The 17,898-nt window shown below is 40.4% G+C and overlaps 2 protein-coding genes across 6 annotated transcripts in view; one reads left to right on the forward strand and one right to left on the reverse strand.

The window, feature by feature from the left end:
* The window catches only part of LOC137973895 (uncharacterized), a 5,221-nt gene extending 4,108 nt beyond the window's left edge, over nucleotides 1–1,113 (forward strand). Inside the window, exon 2 of the mRNA XM_068820793.1 lies at nucleotides 1–1,113. This exon is cut by the window's left edge and continues 2,541 nt beyond it. The gene's annotated coding sequence lies outside the window, so the exon portion shown is untranslated.
* Nucleotides 1–17,898, reverse strand: part of LOC137973894 (tyrosine-protein kinase transmembrane receptor ROR2-like) — a 75,827-nt gene that overhangs the window by 9,188 nt on the left and 48,741 nt on the right. For all 5 annotated transcript variants that reach the window (XM_068820787.1, XM_068820791.1, XM_068820788.1 and 2 more), the window contains 6 exons: nucleotides 10,510–10,913; nucleotides 8,880–9,188; nucleotides 7,373–7,396; nucleotides 4,858–4,885; nucleotides 3,641–3,808; nucleotides 1,123–1,367 (listed from right to left, as the gene is read on the reverse strand). In XM_068820787.1, coding sequence (XP_068676888.1) covers nucleotides 1,123–1,367; nucleotides 3,641–3,808; nucleotides 4,858–4,885; nucleotides 7,373–7,396; nucleotides 8,880–9,188; nucleotides 10,510–10,913 — 1,178 coding nt within the window. The remainder of the gene's footprint in view (nucleotides 1–1,122; nucleotides 1,368–3,640; nucleotides 3,809–4,857; nucleotides 4,886–7,372; nucleotides 7,397–8,879; nucleotides 9,189–10,509; nucleotides 10,914–17,898) is intronic.

Raw genomic sequence — 17,898 nt, forward strand, 5'->3', positions numbered from 1 at the left:
CCAAATTCTCAAGAACAGAGAACAAAGATTTGTATGGTCATCAGTTAGGAGAATTGAATTTCAGATCTTGGGAGTGAAGGGTTAAGGGGATTACGATTTGTAAAGCAATGAAAGTGAAGTATTTTAATTTGTCAAACCTTACTGGTGGCCAGTTGGTTGAAACAGTTTATTTTGTAAATAAATAGCAATAACACCTGAAGCCTTTTTGTGTGTCTCAAAAACTATTTAGTTTACAATGTGAGATAGCTGTCCAGGTAGCTAAAAAAAATTTTTGTCTAGACTTTCATAAAGGGTGTTCATTTCAGTCTCCGTGGGAACTTGTACTGTTAGTTCTCTTCTGCTGCCGGTGAAGGATGTTGCCTGAGCCTCTCCTAAGTTATCGATTTTTTCATCCAAATCCGCTTTAAGTTTTCTGGCGGAGGTCAAATTTATGTCGCGCATTTTTGCATATGGGACATCTTTTACAAATTATGGCAACAACCACGTACATTTAACTTGGCCTGGGTACAGGCCAACTTACCGCGAATCCTCGTCTACGCTTCGATATAAAACAACACACTTGCAACATGCGAGCACGTTTCCGAGAGCCCTGCTTTGCACCCTAAGCAGTGGGCTGATTTGACTGTTCCGTCTTTTGCGGCGACAACCCACACATAGATCAAAGGGTCATTAATTCTTTGTGAATGTCTCACTCACACGATGATTAACTTCTAAGTGACAATTCTATTCACCGCTGAGGGACCAATAGGCCTTATTCACGAAAAACGCTGATGGTTTGTCCGGTCATGTGTCACTCATGACCAATGAAATGTTGGCGGTCATGTCGTTAAATTGACAACGTTTTTGGTGGCATAGCAGCTTGTTTTGTTCACCTGCTCTCCTAGGCAGATTCATAAGCATCTCCGCTTTCACGGAAAACCTGAAAACTTTCAGAGCACGTCAACAAAACAAGCTGGTATTCCGTCAAAAACGATGTCAATTTCGCGACATAACCGCCAACGATTCCGACATTGGTTTAAGTGACACACAACAGGACAAACCGTTCACGTTTGAAAAGTAAAACTTCACGCTAAAATTCTTTCCGCTTCAGGGATGAAATTGTTACGGATTTCATCATCTAACCTGGAATCCCAAGTGGAGTGCAATAGGAATGGTCTTTGTCGCTGCGCGTTGGAAGAATGTGGCAGTCTGGGAGAACAGCTTTATACTTTAGGTCCATTCCCGCAAACTGAAGTTCAGCTTTACAAACGTCGGAGTAGAGAGCAAAGCAGTCCTCACGACATAACCGGGGCTTGGAACCAAGGCTCTGATTATCACAGGTTTCAAAAATGTGGTAACACATAGCTGGTATCCCATACTTAAAACAGCTGTCAATCAAAACAAAAAAGGAAGCCTTGTAATGTTTCTATTTGTGACCGTTTCAAAGAGAGTCTTGGTGAAAAACCATTGAAGTGGAAATTAGCTTGATATTCATTGCATTTTCATTGCATGATTTGGAACTCGTTTTGGCAAAGTCACAAACAGCAACTAGGAAACGGGGAACTGATGTTGACCAAGATTTTTGGGCGTTTAAATGGAAAAGGTCAACTAGCTTATTTCCAAACATTCCTAAGCAAAGAAGGATTTCTTACGTGATGAAATAAGATTTTTTTGCAGGGCAAACCGAATAGTCCCCAGCATGCAAGATAGGCCCTGAAAATCTGTGAGTTCCCAATACTGCGCATTGGCGGCTACTTTCTCGTCCTCCCAGTTTGCTTTTCTTTCGGTCAGCACCAAGAACACGGACTCTGACCACAGCCAAAAATACGGGCAGTCACGGTAACGATATAATGTTGTAACCGTTGAAGACCGTTATTGTTCAAATTTCTGAGAATGCGCCGAAGAGCCGGAAGTCCGTGATTTGCGGACTTCCTGCTTTGGCTGTGGCCAGAGTCCGTGTTCTTGGTGCTGACCAAAAAGAAAAGCGAACTCTGGAGACGAGAATGCATTGGCTAGTGCTCGAAACAGCCAAAGGAGAACGGGGAGTCTCAATTTGTAAATTTGAAGGTTGGCCCAAGAAAGGGCCACTTTATGAAAACCGAGCTGAATGCTTAATCGGAGTCAAAAAGCAGCGAATTAAGGACGTTCGCACCAATTGTTTCTGCGCATCCTTACTGCGCACGCAAATGCACACGCCACGTCATACACGAGCGCGCGCGCTAAGTAATAAAATGAGAACTAATAGGGTAAAAGGCCATTGCTATAGCTTTGCCTGGATTTAACGCTCTTGGACGTTCGGTGACCCCTATTTTTCTTTCCAGAAACGGATTTTATTTACAATTATCTCCACGTTGTCCAAAAATGAACAAAAAATCAATGTGGGAAGTTCAAAAAATTTCAAGATTTCTGCTCACAGGACATCAAATCCTTCCATCTTGCGGCTGCAAGGCGCGTGAAACTGTGGTCGCTAAATGCGAACTTGATCTTTAAGGGAACCTCACCAGTGAACTTAATTCACTTAATTAGTCCACTTAAACAATATTTGGCAGAGAAGATTTCACTTCAAAGATTTAATTGCAATATATTTGGGTTTACAGACACTGGCCTTATTTGATAACGAAGCCCGATTTTGTCACATTTTGGGTTTTTTCCGGACATGTTCTCTCCAAAACGAAGTCGGTGACCCCCCATTTTTTTTACATTTCTGAAATAACTAACTCATCATCTTACAGTGGTAAAAGTTTCAGAAGAAAATCAATGTTGAAAAAATTTCGCGCGAACGTCCTTAAGTATCGGCAGAAGCTCACGATCTTGAAGCGTTTAACTCTGGTTCAGAGCTGGAATTTTCTTTTAGTTAAAAAACTTCCTTATTTGGATGAAACGAAGCTCGTGCATTTTCCCGCGCGTGCAGCTTCGATCTTAATCTTGTCCATATTTGGGCATAAAATTGGTGTCCAAAAATTCCCAGCTTTGTTCCAAGGAAATGAGTCGCAAGTAACGGGCTTTAAGGTCATTTGCTTCTGGTATCGAGGAACGGGCGTCAAAAACCTCTCCTCAAGGGACCAATTATGCACCCGTGTTACACAATCTAAATGGGTAATAGCCATATCATCTAAATTTAGATCAGTGAGTGCAAGCCATCTCAGATGACCATCCGAGTCATCCAAGCAACTCATTAAATATGCGTTTCCTCTTTCACTTCAATTACATGAAGTTTACCCTATACTTAAAAATTTTCTATCAGGAAAAAAAAGGAAAAAAAAAAGGGAAAAAGAGGAAATTTTTTGTTTAAGATGACCGACGGACATGGATGACAAAAAGGTTGAACCTAGTCCATTAGCCTCGCGTAAGGAATCATCGATAACCACCACACCATCGAAGCACGCTGCTGAATGAAGACGAATTTTTATAATATTTAAATAGAGACCCATTACCAACATTGAAAGCTAATCGATTTAAGATGGGCGCTTACTTAGAATGGGCGTTTAGACTAAAACACAGTTTATCAGCACTATTCAAAATGGGTGCTTAGACCTAAATACGGTGCATGCATGGTTGGATGACTCGGATGGGTATTACCCATTTAGAGTGTGTAACACTGGTGAATTATGAGTATCCCAGCAACTGCATGAAGGCCTTTTGTCGTTTGCTGTTACCTTACCTATCAGACACCTGATGACCTTCTTTGATAAACTTAAGCGTCTTTGCCAGTTTATACTCAATTATTGTTTGATGGCCTCGGTAATTCACCCAGATGGTCTGATTTCCCATAAAGTCAGCACATGCTTTACCGCGATATCTTTCACACAGGCCAGAAGGCGAGGATGTCCTGCAAGCAAATGGACATTGGGACTAAGCAAAGGCACTTCAACGGGGTGGATATGGGTTTCTAAACTCAGCTAAAATGGGAATTTGAATATGTTAGGTTTAACCCATTAACGAGTAAAATCGTCTGGCGTTAGACAGAGTAAAATAGGGAGTTTAAGCAAAGACTACGGCTGCTACGGCAACGCCACGAAGCAAGGATATTATTGGTTAAAAAAGGAAAAATAATCGTGCTGCACGTGCAGCACGAATTTCCGTGCATTTCTCTGCCGTACTCCACAAAACAACAACGTGAAATCACCAAATTTTAGGTTTTGACGACAACGTGAGCGTAAAACAATGAAAAAGTCATTTTCTGTTTTGACTTTAAAACCGTTCGTACCCATTCAGTTACAGGATAGTTCGCCTGTATTGCGCAAGGTGAACAAGACGGAATAATCGCGAAATACTTGCGATAGCGCTAACTTGTATTTTAGACTGACGTTTTTGTTGCCGTAGCCGTTGTCTTTGCTTAAACTCTCTAATACCAAGTCTGGCCGGTTCAGACCGGTTTGGGTGTTAAAGGGCTTAACAGGAGGAAAGTCACAGTGCTCGAAAAAAGGTCATGACGAGCCGAGTTGGAACCAACTTAAAACACACGTGTCGCCGAATCGGCAATAGTACCCGACCCACAATAGTGAGAACGACGTGCTGTGGTCTTTCCGATACCTGCTTAACCGACGTCTGGGTTAGCCAATAAAGTAAAAACGCCACTGACCGCTCAGAGGGATGTCCAGGGTTCGAATCTCGATTGGACTGTCACTTAAGCCCTGACGAAGGCATATAATCTTTATTATCACAGTTATTTTTTTTAGTTGATTTCTTTTTTGTATTTGGTGGTTAAAGGCTTTTTCCGAATCTTCTCTTAACGTTTTTTTACAATCTTACACTCACTAACTCACTTACTCATTCAGACAACCCAGATGACAATATAGATATTGTTTGCACTTACAGTGCACTACCCACAAAACATTCGTAAGGAGTGATTTAAGTCAAAAGTTGTAGGAAACTTACCATTCGGTTGCATTTTGTCTGCGCGGCTCTAAAAAAAGACGAAATAAACAGGTAAGTACTGATAAGTAGTAGACAAAAAACAAGGGAGATATCTAAACGGATACAATCTCGACCCCAGAGCTCTTCTCTTTTGCGCATGACCGAGGGAGAGAAGAGCTCTGGGGAAAGCCTGAAACAAAGTGTCTTCTCATTGGTTTTCGTGAAGAGCAATGAAAAGGCGTCTTTGACTGAAGCATACATGTTAGCACGACGAGTGAGCAGGCGCCGCAAGGTTCAAATAGCCAATTGTTGCCAATAAGAACCCTACAGCGCACGTTCTCCTTCGCAGAGTTTCCCAGAGTCTCGGGTCATGCGCAGACGTAAGATCCGAGGCTCTGGTGACGACAATGTCGACCTAACTGAAGGCGCGCGCAAGAGAAAGGTACAAGATAAAGGGCCGATATGTATGGGTTATTGACCAAGCGTGAGGTCAAGATGACTGGATATTGGCCAAGTTCTTTTGGCCAATATTCAGTCATCTTGACCGAACAATCTTGGTCAATAAAGGATTTATTATATGACTTGAAACACCAAAAAATGATCTTTGATCTTGCGGGACCAAGCGAGAAATCCCGAGCGGGCAGTATCGCTCCATCTTGCCCGCTCGGGTAGCCAATCAGAGCGCGCGATTTGGTTCATCTTGCCCGCTCACGGAGCTAGTCATATAATAATAAGCACTTATTGACTGAGTGAGAAGGCCGAACGGGGAGGTATTCACGGCGTACAAACCGAAAGTCAAACATTTCCCCGTCCGGTGCGACCTATACCAGTCAATAGGTATTTAAACAAATAACCAGGCGATTTTACGTTGTCTTTCTGTTTGTGCACGGCGGCCAAAAAATGTTAATGTTTTCATCACGGAAAAGTTCAGATTCTTGTTCCGCCGGAAAGCTCATTTTATGATGCCATAATAGAAGATTGTTGCTCAAAAGCATTTCGAGCGGGTTCGGCGTCAACTCTACCCTGAGACTGAGCTGACTCTCTCTCGATCTTCCTAAATACAGGTTTCTGGCAGACTAGTTTCTGTAAGCGACATGCAGAGGAAATACTCATGGGAATTTAGACAGTTAAAAATTGCCACGAGGTTGTAAAAAAAAATCAGGTTTGACCAGTCGAAACTGCATCAAAGAAGGTGCAGGCCGCGAGCAGAGACTTCTTTCGAAAGAGACTCTTTGATCGCAGGGTACGTCAACTCGTCCCGACCCGCTCACGTCACTTTGCGATGAGATTTTTTATAGGATTGCGTCAGCGGGGACGTAAGATCATAACAAAAAGCAAGTTAATTAGATTCCTTTTTCAAAATTACAGAACGTCCTCGTGAATTTACTTACATAATACTCATAAGGAGAGCATTTTGAACTGGCAACAATGAGGTGCTGTTGAATGTTCCTTGTTAGCCACGAGCGAGGATTTAAGTGTTGAAAGCAATTTCGCGATAGCCGTGAAATTTGCGAAACAACGCAAATTAATTTACTTACAAATCTCGCGCCGCTTTCTCCACCAATCGACAGGAAAGCGAACCAACGCAGCACCCACGTTTTCTCGCGCTTCGCCAGCTGGGGCTGCATTTATTTTTCCCGCAAATTGGATTGGTTCATTTGCTTGACTTAGTTGTGACTTCTTAGAATTTATTTAGTAAAACTTAACAACGGATATCAGATTTCCAGTATTTTCATCGGCGCGCCGGACACAGGCTATTAGTTCATATACCTACTGTACCTAATATGGTCAAGGAACGCGTCAGCAATTAAGCAAACTGAAAACATTTTTGCAGGTCTGAGAAAAAATGGCCGACAAAAGCCGTTTGTGCCAATAAAATCAACATGGAAGAGTTGATCCTGGAGTTTTTAATAAAACAATTATTCTACTCAGGCTTGCTGCATATAAAGTGATTATAACCAACTCGGCGCGTTATCCATCACTTCATATCCAGCGCGCCCTCGCAGAATAATTGTTAAATACTCCGACACTTTGTAACCAATACATAACGTTGCGTTAGACCTAGCGAGGTGAACATGTCACGTGTATATAAAATGTCACCCTCACGGTCACTAAACATTCTCGAACAAGTGCCTAGGCTCCAAGGCCCTCGTTCACAGTACAGGCATTGTGTGCCGTGGAACAATTTTCATATATGAAAATCCCGCCAAAGCTGAAATTCATCCAATCAGATGACTACGATAAGCAATGCGAATTTCCATAAAAAAAAACAAACGGTCGAAAAGCCTGTCGGTTGAAGGTGGGCATTTATATAGTGCATATTACAACTTGACACTAAAAACGTTTTCGTCTCCTTGAATGGTTCATGGATCGAATGAACAACTTTACTTTTGAATACAGCAATTACAGGAGCTAAAAAACGCATGATTCTCAAATACAAATTAGCGTAAGTAAGAAAAGACCAATCTCCGTTAGATGAACTGCTCATCACATCGAAAACAACGTATTGAGAAAAACAAGTGTACGGTTTCCTTACCTTCCGAGAAAGAATCATTTATATCTGTGAAACAAATTGAAAAAAGCACTTCTAAGAAAAGAAATAATGGTATGGCTACGAACTAATGCTGAATGGGAGAGTTCAAGAAACTTCGAAAGCAATGTCAACGTCACATTGAACCAACAGATGTAATGGTAAAGTCCTATTTAAACGATTTCAACATTTGAATCAGCTTGCTTACATAACCAAATGTTGCCGGGTGCCTTTGAACAGGTCGTTCAACACCGTTGAAAGGTTACAAAATGTTGACAGCGTGTTCAATCAAATTTAAACTGATTTCAGTAAACTTTTATTCAACATCGATTCCACATTTTTTTTTTTTTTTGTTATGGAAAATGTTGAACCCGTTCGAACAGTTCGTTCAACATTTGTAGACAACAAGCGTGTTCACATTAGGTCCTAAATCTGAACGGCAGAGTCTGGTTTCTTGATCTTAGATCCCGCAATCAAAGTGCTGGCTCCTTTGTTGGTGCGATTTGACCGACATCCACACAACTTTGTTTTTGCTTGCAACATTTGAACAACATCCGTTCAATGAACTTTTGTGGAACGAATATTGGGCAAATGTTGCCGGAAACCGTTTAAAGGAGAACTGAATGTTAAATAACATATTTTTAAAACAAACCTTTACACATATTGGAACAGCACTTTTAAGTTTTTTTTTTAAGATTTAGGCTAGTGATATGAGGAAAATCAATGTTGAAACCTAGCACTGCGGCCCGGGTTGCTCGAAGCACGGTTAGAGTTAACCAGCGTTAAATACCGTGGAAACCTATAGGTTTTGATACTTCTTAACCCGGCAACGGGTAGCGCTGACCAGGCTTCGAGCAAACGAAGCAAATATTGTGGGCGCTATTCGCCCGTCAGCAAAATGCGATGTGTTACAATGACCAAAAAATCAATTCTTCTTTTTCTCTGGATTTCAAACTTAAGCTATGTTAACTTAACACAAAGTGACCCAAGTTTTAAGCCTTGTTTTAAAAAAAGAAACCGGTTTTTTGCTAACCTTAATATCTTGAGAGAGCTGGATCGATGAGTAAATGACGTCAAAGACACAGCAGCTTGAGAATGCAACGCGTGTGTACGCGGCTGAATTAATTTTCAGTACGAGCACTCCGCGCTTTCAGACTTTTGAACTCACGTCTTGCGTATATAACAAGCTGCATTCACATGCTGAAATTTTAAGCTAGTGACTAAATGACATCACTTTCACTAGATCCAACCCTTTGAGGTCTCATCGGTCAGTTTTGAACGCGAGTAATGGCGGACAGCGAAATCCAAAACTTACAACCAAAGTAAACAGCCTTTGGATAAAAGTCAAAGCTCAAAGTTTTGCCAGTTAGGTGTTAGGCAAAAACACTTTCAAAAGGCGAAGAACAAAGGATAAAGGATTCTTTGGTCATAGTACTACTTTAAGATCCTTACTAAGGAATGCTTCATGTTCCCACAAATTAAACTGATCAAAGAATAAAAACAGTAATCCTACCTGCGGTTGGCAGAATGGAGCCATGAATCTTTAACTGCGCCTGCGCAGTTACCGTCCCTCCGGGTCCCTCAACCACACACTCAAATAGCCCGGCATCCCATACTTTCGCTTTTCGAATCCTGACCCTCGATCCCCAACGATTTGCGATAATCTTGTAAGTGCGATGCGAATCGCCGATTAAATGGCCGTCTTTATACCACGTGATGTTCGCCTTGATGCGCTTCGGGCTTAATCTGCATTTGATGATGACTGGCTTGTTTTCAAACATGGTAATATCGTTCATATGGACTTTGAACCTCGGTCCGGAACCTGAAAACATAAAATAGTGATTTGCGCGAAACTCATAAAATCACCCTGCTGGTCTAGTGACTATTTTAGCTACCTTAGATGCATGAACTAGGGCAGCATTGTAAGATTAAATTATCCTCATACAAAAGGATCTTTCCTGAGCAATTGTCCAAACATTCATGAAATTTATTGACATAACGACAGACCCTTACGCCTTACACGTACCAAATACTCTAAAGGGTTAATGTGATATCATGACCGATAGTGAGTGCCATATTTTTCTCGGCCCAAAGGACACCTTTGTGAGATATCTTCAACTTAAAACAAATCACAAATCAGTGGGAAAAAAAACCAACAAGAAAAGAATTAACGAATGAACCTTTAAAAAAAAAAAAATAATATATATATATATATATCACAATTTCAAGTAGGGGGAGTATAGGCGAGGTAAATTTCCCTTTCGTAAACGGTCGTTGCCATTTGAAACGGTCGTTGCCATTTAAAACGGTCGATGCCATTTATAACGGTCAAATATACACTTCACTTCAAAGAAAATTAAAAGAAACAAACTAAGAAAAAATATTAACAAAAATTAAGACAAAAAAGGAAAAAAAAACATTTATAAAAGAACAACTGGAGGTAAAAAGAGAGTCCGAAAATTTCAATATTCGAACTCGGGTTCTTAGCCCTCACCCTAAACAGAACCCTAACCCGAACCCTAACTCATATGACCAGCGAGACACAACTCCCAGTAACCGCAACCTTTTGAGTTCTTAGACCTAATGAGTGTAATTCAGAGCTAAAAAATGGCATCGACCGTTTCAAATGGCAACGACCGTTCTGAGAAACGGCAACGACCGTTTACGAAAGGGAAATAAGCATAGGCGAGATCTATCCCATACCCAACCTCCCTATGCCGCCAACAACCGAACTATCTTTCCGCATCCCTGAGTAGCCAGATCAACGCCGATGTTAATAAGCGTCACGAACTGATCCCCTGCTCAAACCCTATCAACTTTAACATAACTCCTGGATGCAAATACAGACAGCTAACATTACAAAGTGAACAAATTTCTAGTTTCTAAAGAAAATGTGGTGCTGCGTCGGTGGGAGAGTGAAACAGGGAAATTTGGTTTATCAAACGTGTTGAACAAGGTCGAATTACCACTGTGAACGATATGGGAAGCTAACGCTCGAAACAGCAGCTTCCCAAATCGTTCACGGTGGTAAATCGACCTTTATCAACACACTTGATAAAACCAAATTTTCCGGTAATATTACAAAGTGTCTCCTGAGCCCTGCTAGTAAAGATAAGCAGTTGGTTGTGATAAGGTCAACTCACCCTTATTGACCACTCGTATGCATTTTTTGTAACCTGGGTCTCCAACAGTCGGCATACTAGAGCAATTGGGAAGCAGATGCGATACCATTGTTAAGCGGCTTGCATGTTCAAACTCTTTTTTACACATACTGTTCTTCAGGATTAAACAGTCGTCTCGACAAAACTTCTTCGGCGTTGGCTCGGAATACGAGGGATCGCACGGCGGGAAGGCGAAGTTACAAAGAGTTGGAAGAACGAAGGCTTTGCATCTCACAGATACATAAGATTTGAGCATCTCGTAGTTTAGGGCCACTCGATTGCCCGTCTGATCCTGCGATCGAATTGATGGATCGACGAAAACCCGCTGACCTTTTAAGTGAGGCTCGCACAACGAGCCACCAGAGTAAGCTTCGCATACCGGAGAACTGGAAAAAATACAAAAGTTATGTCAAGTAAACGATGATGGCTTCATGTAACAACGCTATCAGAGGGTTTAAGCCGGGGAGCTTTCCTTTTGTCAGAACTCGCCGGCTAGACCTGCCAGTTTTCAAAAAAAAAAAAAAAAAAAAAAAAAAAAAAAAAAAAAAAAAAAACGCAGCACTTTGAAGGAACACTCGAATGATAATCCCATACACTCTTCCAGAGGAGTATACATACACGGTATATAAGTACACGGATAAAAGTCAAAGCTCAAAATTTTGCCAGTCAGGTGTCAAGCAAACACACTTTCAAAATCTGAAGAAAAAAAAGGAGTGATTTTTTTGGCCCGGCCGGACTTGAACTCACGGCTTCGCGCATGGCAGCCCAAGTAAAGTATCAATTTGTACAAAAAAACTAATTCAAAATATGAAACATGACAACCGAAAACCGGAGGAAAAAATTCAAAGCTTTAAAGAAAATTAGTGAACAGTGTTGGCTGTTGGTCGTTCCTCGGAGTCTACTTCCCTTTTTTTTTAAACACTAAATTCGTTCCATCTGTTTAGTAAGTTTATTCTGGTTCAGAGGAAATAAGATACTTTAATTCAGCTAAGGTTAAGTATGTCAGTCCCAGATGTTAAGAAGATATAATGAAAAGAACAAGATGTGCACGTTGGCGGCGAGACAAAAGGAAAATGTATTTCAGTGGCCGAATGCTCTGAGTAAATTACAGGAAAATAGCGTTTTAACACTGGTCAGCTAAGTGACGACATCATACCGTGCATACTCGGTGGAATTTTTAATTGTTAAACCCTTGAAAGAAATACGCAATGAGCAGCTTGTTTGCAAGAAGATTAGTTCCATCAAATTCGAAGAATTCAGACAAGTGAAATCGCATAACTCAGGGACTCGAATTTCAAGAAAGCTGCCTGGAAATCTCTTTGCCGCAAGCCCGTACAAGGATTTACCGGCAAACGCAAACACTTTAATAAGGAATATAAGATAATCCCTTATCGAAAAAAACAATTGTTTCACATTATTAAGCCCTTCAAAGGACGCGCTTCAAGATAACAAACTGTTTCAATTTCGAACCCGGCGCCTGCAGTAAATAGCGACCTTACGATCTAGGACGGCAAAGTCAGCGAGAACCGCATCAAAAAATAGACTTATATGAGTAAAACAATGGCTCTGTACGTGGGCTTCGAAGTTTCTTTACATTTCTTTCCTGTTCTCTGCCAATCTGCAGGTGAAATTACAGAATATCAACTTCTACAGAAGATGGAGTACACAACAGCGAATGCTTTATTTTCTTTGTCAGTTTCAACACTGCTCCTCCCAATTCGGTTTCTGGATAGTCTGTGAAAGTTGAACAAACTGGAATTATCACAAAAACTGGCTATATTATACATGACGTCATTTGCGGACGTCATGGTCTTTGATCGTGAGGTCCCTGATTAACTTCTGGGCCGAGTTGTTCGAAACCCGATCAGTGCTAATCTGGGTTAACTACCATGGCAACGGATAGTTAACCCAGGATTACCGGCGCTAATCGGGTTTTAAACAAGTCGGCTCCGCTCTTTGAACTTATGATCTAGAAATCCTTAATGCGATTGAAAAAGAATGCCCACAAGTTTCATCACAACAGTGGTTTCTGGCAGAAAACATCCATAAACTCAAAAGGTGACAGATGAGCTGAAAGGTTTAAGCAAACAACCAGCTTATATTTTCCTGTTTTGAAAGACTGCGGTTTTCACAAAGCGTAAGATGCTTTAAGTCGAGGACAAACATACACCAACGGCTCTTGGAACGTTCTGGAATTCAACAAATTGGAGAATCCTCTTATGTTATTTGTGGGTGCTAAAAATGAACTCTCACAAAAATAACGTTTACGTGACAGTATTTTGTGGCGTTAAAACAACACGGATGTGTCTATTTTAACCCAAGACACAAAGAAAACAATTCGATCAAGCAATTCGCCCAAACTGAATCCCTGACACGGCGTTAAGAGTGTGCGCTAATGATAACATTCGTTTTACTAAATTCGTGGATTTGTTCAAAATAGTCAATTAGACTTTCCCTCTTTGTAAAGAAAAGTACATGTTAACACAAGCCTCGAACGCTACTGACAAACTATTCATCACAGAAACACGCAACTTAAGTTGCCAAGAATAATTGACGAAGTTCATTTGCGCAAGGGCTGTTTTGCCAAAACTCCAAATTGCGATTCAGACCAATTCAAAACACTGCAAAAATATTTTTGTCGCTATTAATCCCAGGATGTAAATTATAAGGTACGAAGAAAATACTAAATAGCGGCACACGTTATAAAATGCTACTACACTTTTCAATGTAAAAGATCGCATAGTTATCAGCAAAAAAAAAATGATAACGTTTACCTCAGTTTTCATTAGATGGTTAAAATCCTATCACGTGACTATTCAAATGAAAGCTGTAAGGAAGTTCATGCTGTCAGTTTTGTGGTACAAAGTGATTCCAACTACCGAGTCTGGGGATGAAATCGCACAGTCCGGATCTTTCAAAGAGAAGAGTTAATGAGCAGCACTTTTCCGTGGTGTCGTTTAATACGCTGTATTAAGGTATTATTAACTTTCTAGGCTCACTGAAATCCAAAAGTTTCTCACGGAAGCAATATGACACCGCTTTCTAACAAGCTGTTTCCAATCACGATTTCCCCGTATTGGTTTTCTTGTTTACGGAAATTGTTGGGGAAGGTTTTACCGCCTTAATTTGAAAATTATGTCACCTTTCATCTTCACCAAGATGTCAGTTAATATATCTCTTAAAACAAAATCAAAGGTGGCGACAGACAACATTCTTTGCAGTTTGGAGATAAAAATGAGAGAAAAATCTGTGTGGCCTTCCGTATTCATCTTTCTCCAGATAACAAAGTGCCATATGGAATGAGTTACGATTTTCATCAAAACCACTTGAAATTTCTTTGTGTTTATTTAAAAGAACTTCAATTCATAAGAACTCCTTCAATTTCTACTTAAAAAACAGATTTTTGGCACGATATGATAAACAACTGGATGTCGTTTTCATGGAACAGATTTTAATGTTACTATGACTACAGCAATATGTGCATACGATGCACTGAATCATTCTGTAAAAGGTCTTTGAGTTTGCGGACGAAATCTACTGCAGTATGAGGCAGTTAGTTTTTCCGTACAAAGCCGGTGATTCTAATTGTTGAGTTTGTGAATGAACTTTGAAGTGTGGCAGGATTCAAATGAAAGCTACCAAAAGGTTCTCACTTCTGGGTCTGTAGGTGAAAGGATGAAGTGTGACCACCATTCAAAATGAAAGCGACTTAGAAATTTCGTCCTTTGCGGCGCTGCAAATTGCGGTCGCTGCCATTTGGACGACGCTTAGAACAGTTTAATCTTCTACCCTGGGTATTGTTATTAATGATAATGGTAATAAGGTATGGAGAATCGCTCTGGACTGCGACAAGCCCAAGACCAAGCGAAGATCCAGGTGAAGATGGGAGCTATGAGGATCAATCCCGACTTATTCGATTGGGTGGGGTGTGGTGGTTTGCCAAACTCTTCCCTTTTGCGGCCTCGAGTAGAGTGAAGGGGTGGAGCACATGTAACCTCCTTCATAGTCTCATTTGCATATATCCCAGGGTATTAATTACCAATGCAAATCAAGTTTGCATAGTTTTCACTGTTAAGTTTGTCGTTTGCAAATAAGGAAAAAAATACTTAATCTAGGACTAGATTAGCGGCTTATGTCACTTAGAATTTTGAAGAAAAAAAAAACAGAAAACAAATCCTATGAAAGTTGGGTAAACGATATCGAACCCGGTTCAATGATTGAAGAGCAAACACACTAAACAAACATAACCACTCCACACATCACAATTTTTAAGTATTAAAGAGGCAGTGTCACGCTATTTCAGTCAAACTTCAAAACACTAAAAGACGTCCTTGCATCAATGAAAACCGAAAAGTAATGCTGTAGTTTTGTTGCCAATGACCATTGCAGTGCACTGAAGCTATTCATTGTTTTTTGCAGCCAATGATGCCATGGAGAGGATGTAAAGGGATTGAACTTGAAAAATTTGGAGACAGTGTCTTCAGAAAGACACCACCAAAAAATTAAATACGAATAGCTCTTTGTGCCATAAATATATTCCTATCTTGTTGGTGGGTTGTTAGAAATGTTGTACGAGCGAGCTTAAGTACTAATTAAGATTTTTACCCATTTTTAACCTATAAAACAGAATATTCGGCAGGACAGTGCCCCTTTAAATGAAGCTAACCCTCACAATTCACCGAAAGCTAACAGAATAATAAGGCTTGGCACGGTCACTAAGAACAGCATCGAACCTCAAAAATGGTAACGACCGCTTACGAAATGGAAATGTGCTACGGCACTTTATAATGCTGTGAAAAGCGTTTCAAACTTTCGAGTCTGTGGGTGAAATCTCTAAATGAGACCACGCTAACTACAAAACCTGGGAAGTGCTTTGCTCTGGTTCTAAAATAGTGTTTGTTCCCGAGAAGAATACATAAGTACAAATACCACAACACCGTTCGAGGATTTGCAAAAACACAGGCAGAATAAACCTGTACAATCCACTTGCATGAAATGAAACACAAAATAAATTATGTTGCTGAGAAAAAGTTGTTATTATTATGGGAGACTTAATTGAAATATCCTCAAATGATTTTACAACGTTTGCGAGCCTGTGGGCCTGGGCAAGGCGCTAGTGCAATTTGGAATAAATAAGCACGACCAAAATTGTGCTTATTTATTCCAAATTGCACGAGAAAAATCGTGTGTTTACTTATTAATAATAAACTATGACTACGGTCAGACTAATAAATTAAAACAACACAACGTATTTGGGACTATTTCGGATAATAATTAAAGTGGAAAACTGTGGTGAGGTGATACGCCCTTTAATTTCCAAAAGAACATAAACGTGACATCAAAACCGCACGTGATTATATCGGCCGTTTGTGGTCAGTTGATAGAACACCAACGGGTAGTTCAATCGACTTGTAAATTTTACGTCCGGAATCAGTGGAATCCTGATTATAATTATTGTTTCCTTCACAGATAATGTTGGCTGATCCTTTCCAACTTCAAAGTTGGCGCAACTAGGCACAAAGATTAAAATTTTACTTGGCTGTGTTCTTGTCAAACGCAGCGCTGAGTGAATTCAAGAGGGCCACGTTACGGCAGTGCAGTCAAACTAAACGACTTATTTTTTTGCGCAGCTTTACCAATAACTCGCCCCCTTTCGCTATGCAACTTGACGTTAACCCAGAAATTACTTTTAGACAACTCAAATCAAAGCTTAGTGAGAAGAAAAAGTCTGTCGAGCATACAAAATTCAAGTCACAAACAACGGAGATAAACTTTGAAAAACTGTTAAAAATAAGCTGTTTTTAAAAACCCCAATTGTAATCCAATTTAACATATTTTTAATTTTGCCCATTCCTGTCTCCTTTTGTATTTGCCGTTTTATTCAAAGCTTTCTTTTATTTTTACATTTCGCCTGATTTGGTTAGCCTGTGTACAAAAAAGATAAAAGTAAGTCTCCACGATTTGTTTGAGGGGAGAAGGCGGGCGTACACAGGCTAGATTTGGTTGCCAGTCCCTGTAACAAAAAAAATCCCGGTACAAAAGGGGCTAGGGCGGTCAGCACTATGTGAAATTTTTCAGGCCAGTTGAAAAACTCTAGCTGTTGAAAAACTCTAAATGCATGTGAAGCTATAGATAAGGATGTAATTTATTTCCAGTTCAAACCTCGTCATTTTCATGACTGACATATCGCATTTTTCAACCGCACGGCTAACTGAAGTGGGGAAGTTGATGAGGTGGCTGTAGTGGTACTTCCGGTTTAACATCCAGAATGTTAAAGAACCATGAGAATATTTTAAACGCTACAGGACACCTTCTTGCGAAGTTCTGTCACTAAAAATTTGTCATAATAACTCTTTGCCCTGTGCTTATATTCGACGTTCGTAAATTCTTCTTGACTAACGTTGCCATGAAAATTTGACGTCGGATTCCCATTACGTGCCGCCTACCAATCGAGATGGAGTTTAAACCGTCACGGATAGTGTTTGCAAAATTGAGAAATATTTCGCAAGCCTAGGCAACATTTTTCCACGTAAACCAAACTAAGACTTGTTTTGTCTTCGTGCTGGGATCTCTCCCACTTCACGTAAACAGTTTCGGCTTTGTTTGATGAAGCAGACGTCCGTACGTGACCTGGCATGTTTTGTGTGCGGAAGTCTTCGCTGAAGTCATGGGCGTTTAGTGGAAACTCTCCGAAGGCAATCCCTTTCTTCTCTTTGCGGTCCCGCTTGCTGCTTCATAAAATAATTAATCACTGAATGATTAGGCACCCGACGGGAAATCTTTAGCTTTTGCCAATTCTGTGGACGTGGATATTTTAGCAAATTGTAATGTACGGGTGCAACTACGGAAATAGTATCTGTCTGGAGATTTTAGCAGACTATATAAAAGAAATAAAACTCGCTGGAGATCGGAAACTTTAAACGCTGAATTCGCTAGCGGATTGTTTCTTCGATCAAACGACCGTTGTAATTCGTAATTCATTCACCCGCCCATTGAGGAGTGAAATCGTTTGTTTTCAGACAGAGTAAAATCTTAGAAGTCTTACACTAGAGAAAAAGGGTTGGGAGTTTTTGAGTAGTCAGTGATGTTGTAAATTTAACGTGTCAACAAATTTTGCTTGTTAAACGTCATCATGATGAAAAAAGTTCCATAAAATATTTCACATTTTAAAAATCTTAGCTGAACTTAGGCTTTCCGAGCGGATTTTACGGAAAGTCTTCCAGGGTTGGGGCATTATCAAATTCTACACATTCGGATTTCCTTGAAACGTTTGTGAGCTCGCCTTTGACTTGAATTGACCCAGAGAATCTTTATCTTGCTACAATTGAGTACAATAATCGCTTTTAGCTGGGGGTAAAGAGCAAACTACTT

The sequence above is a fragment of the Montipora foliosa genome, chromosome 10 (assembly GCF_036669935.1).
Source record: "Montipora foliosa isolate CH-2021 chromosome 10, ASM3666993v2, whole genome shotgun sequence".
Taxonomy (NCBI): Eukaryota; Metazoa; Cnidaria; class Anthozoa; order Scleractinia; family Acroporidae; genus Montipora; species Montipora foliosa.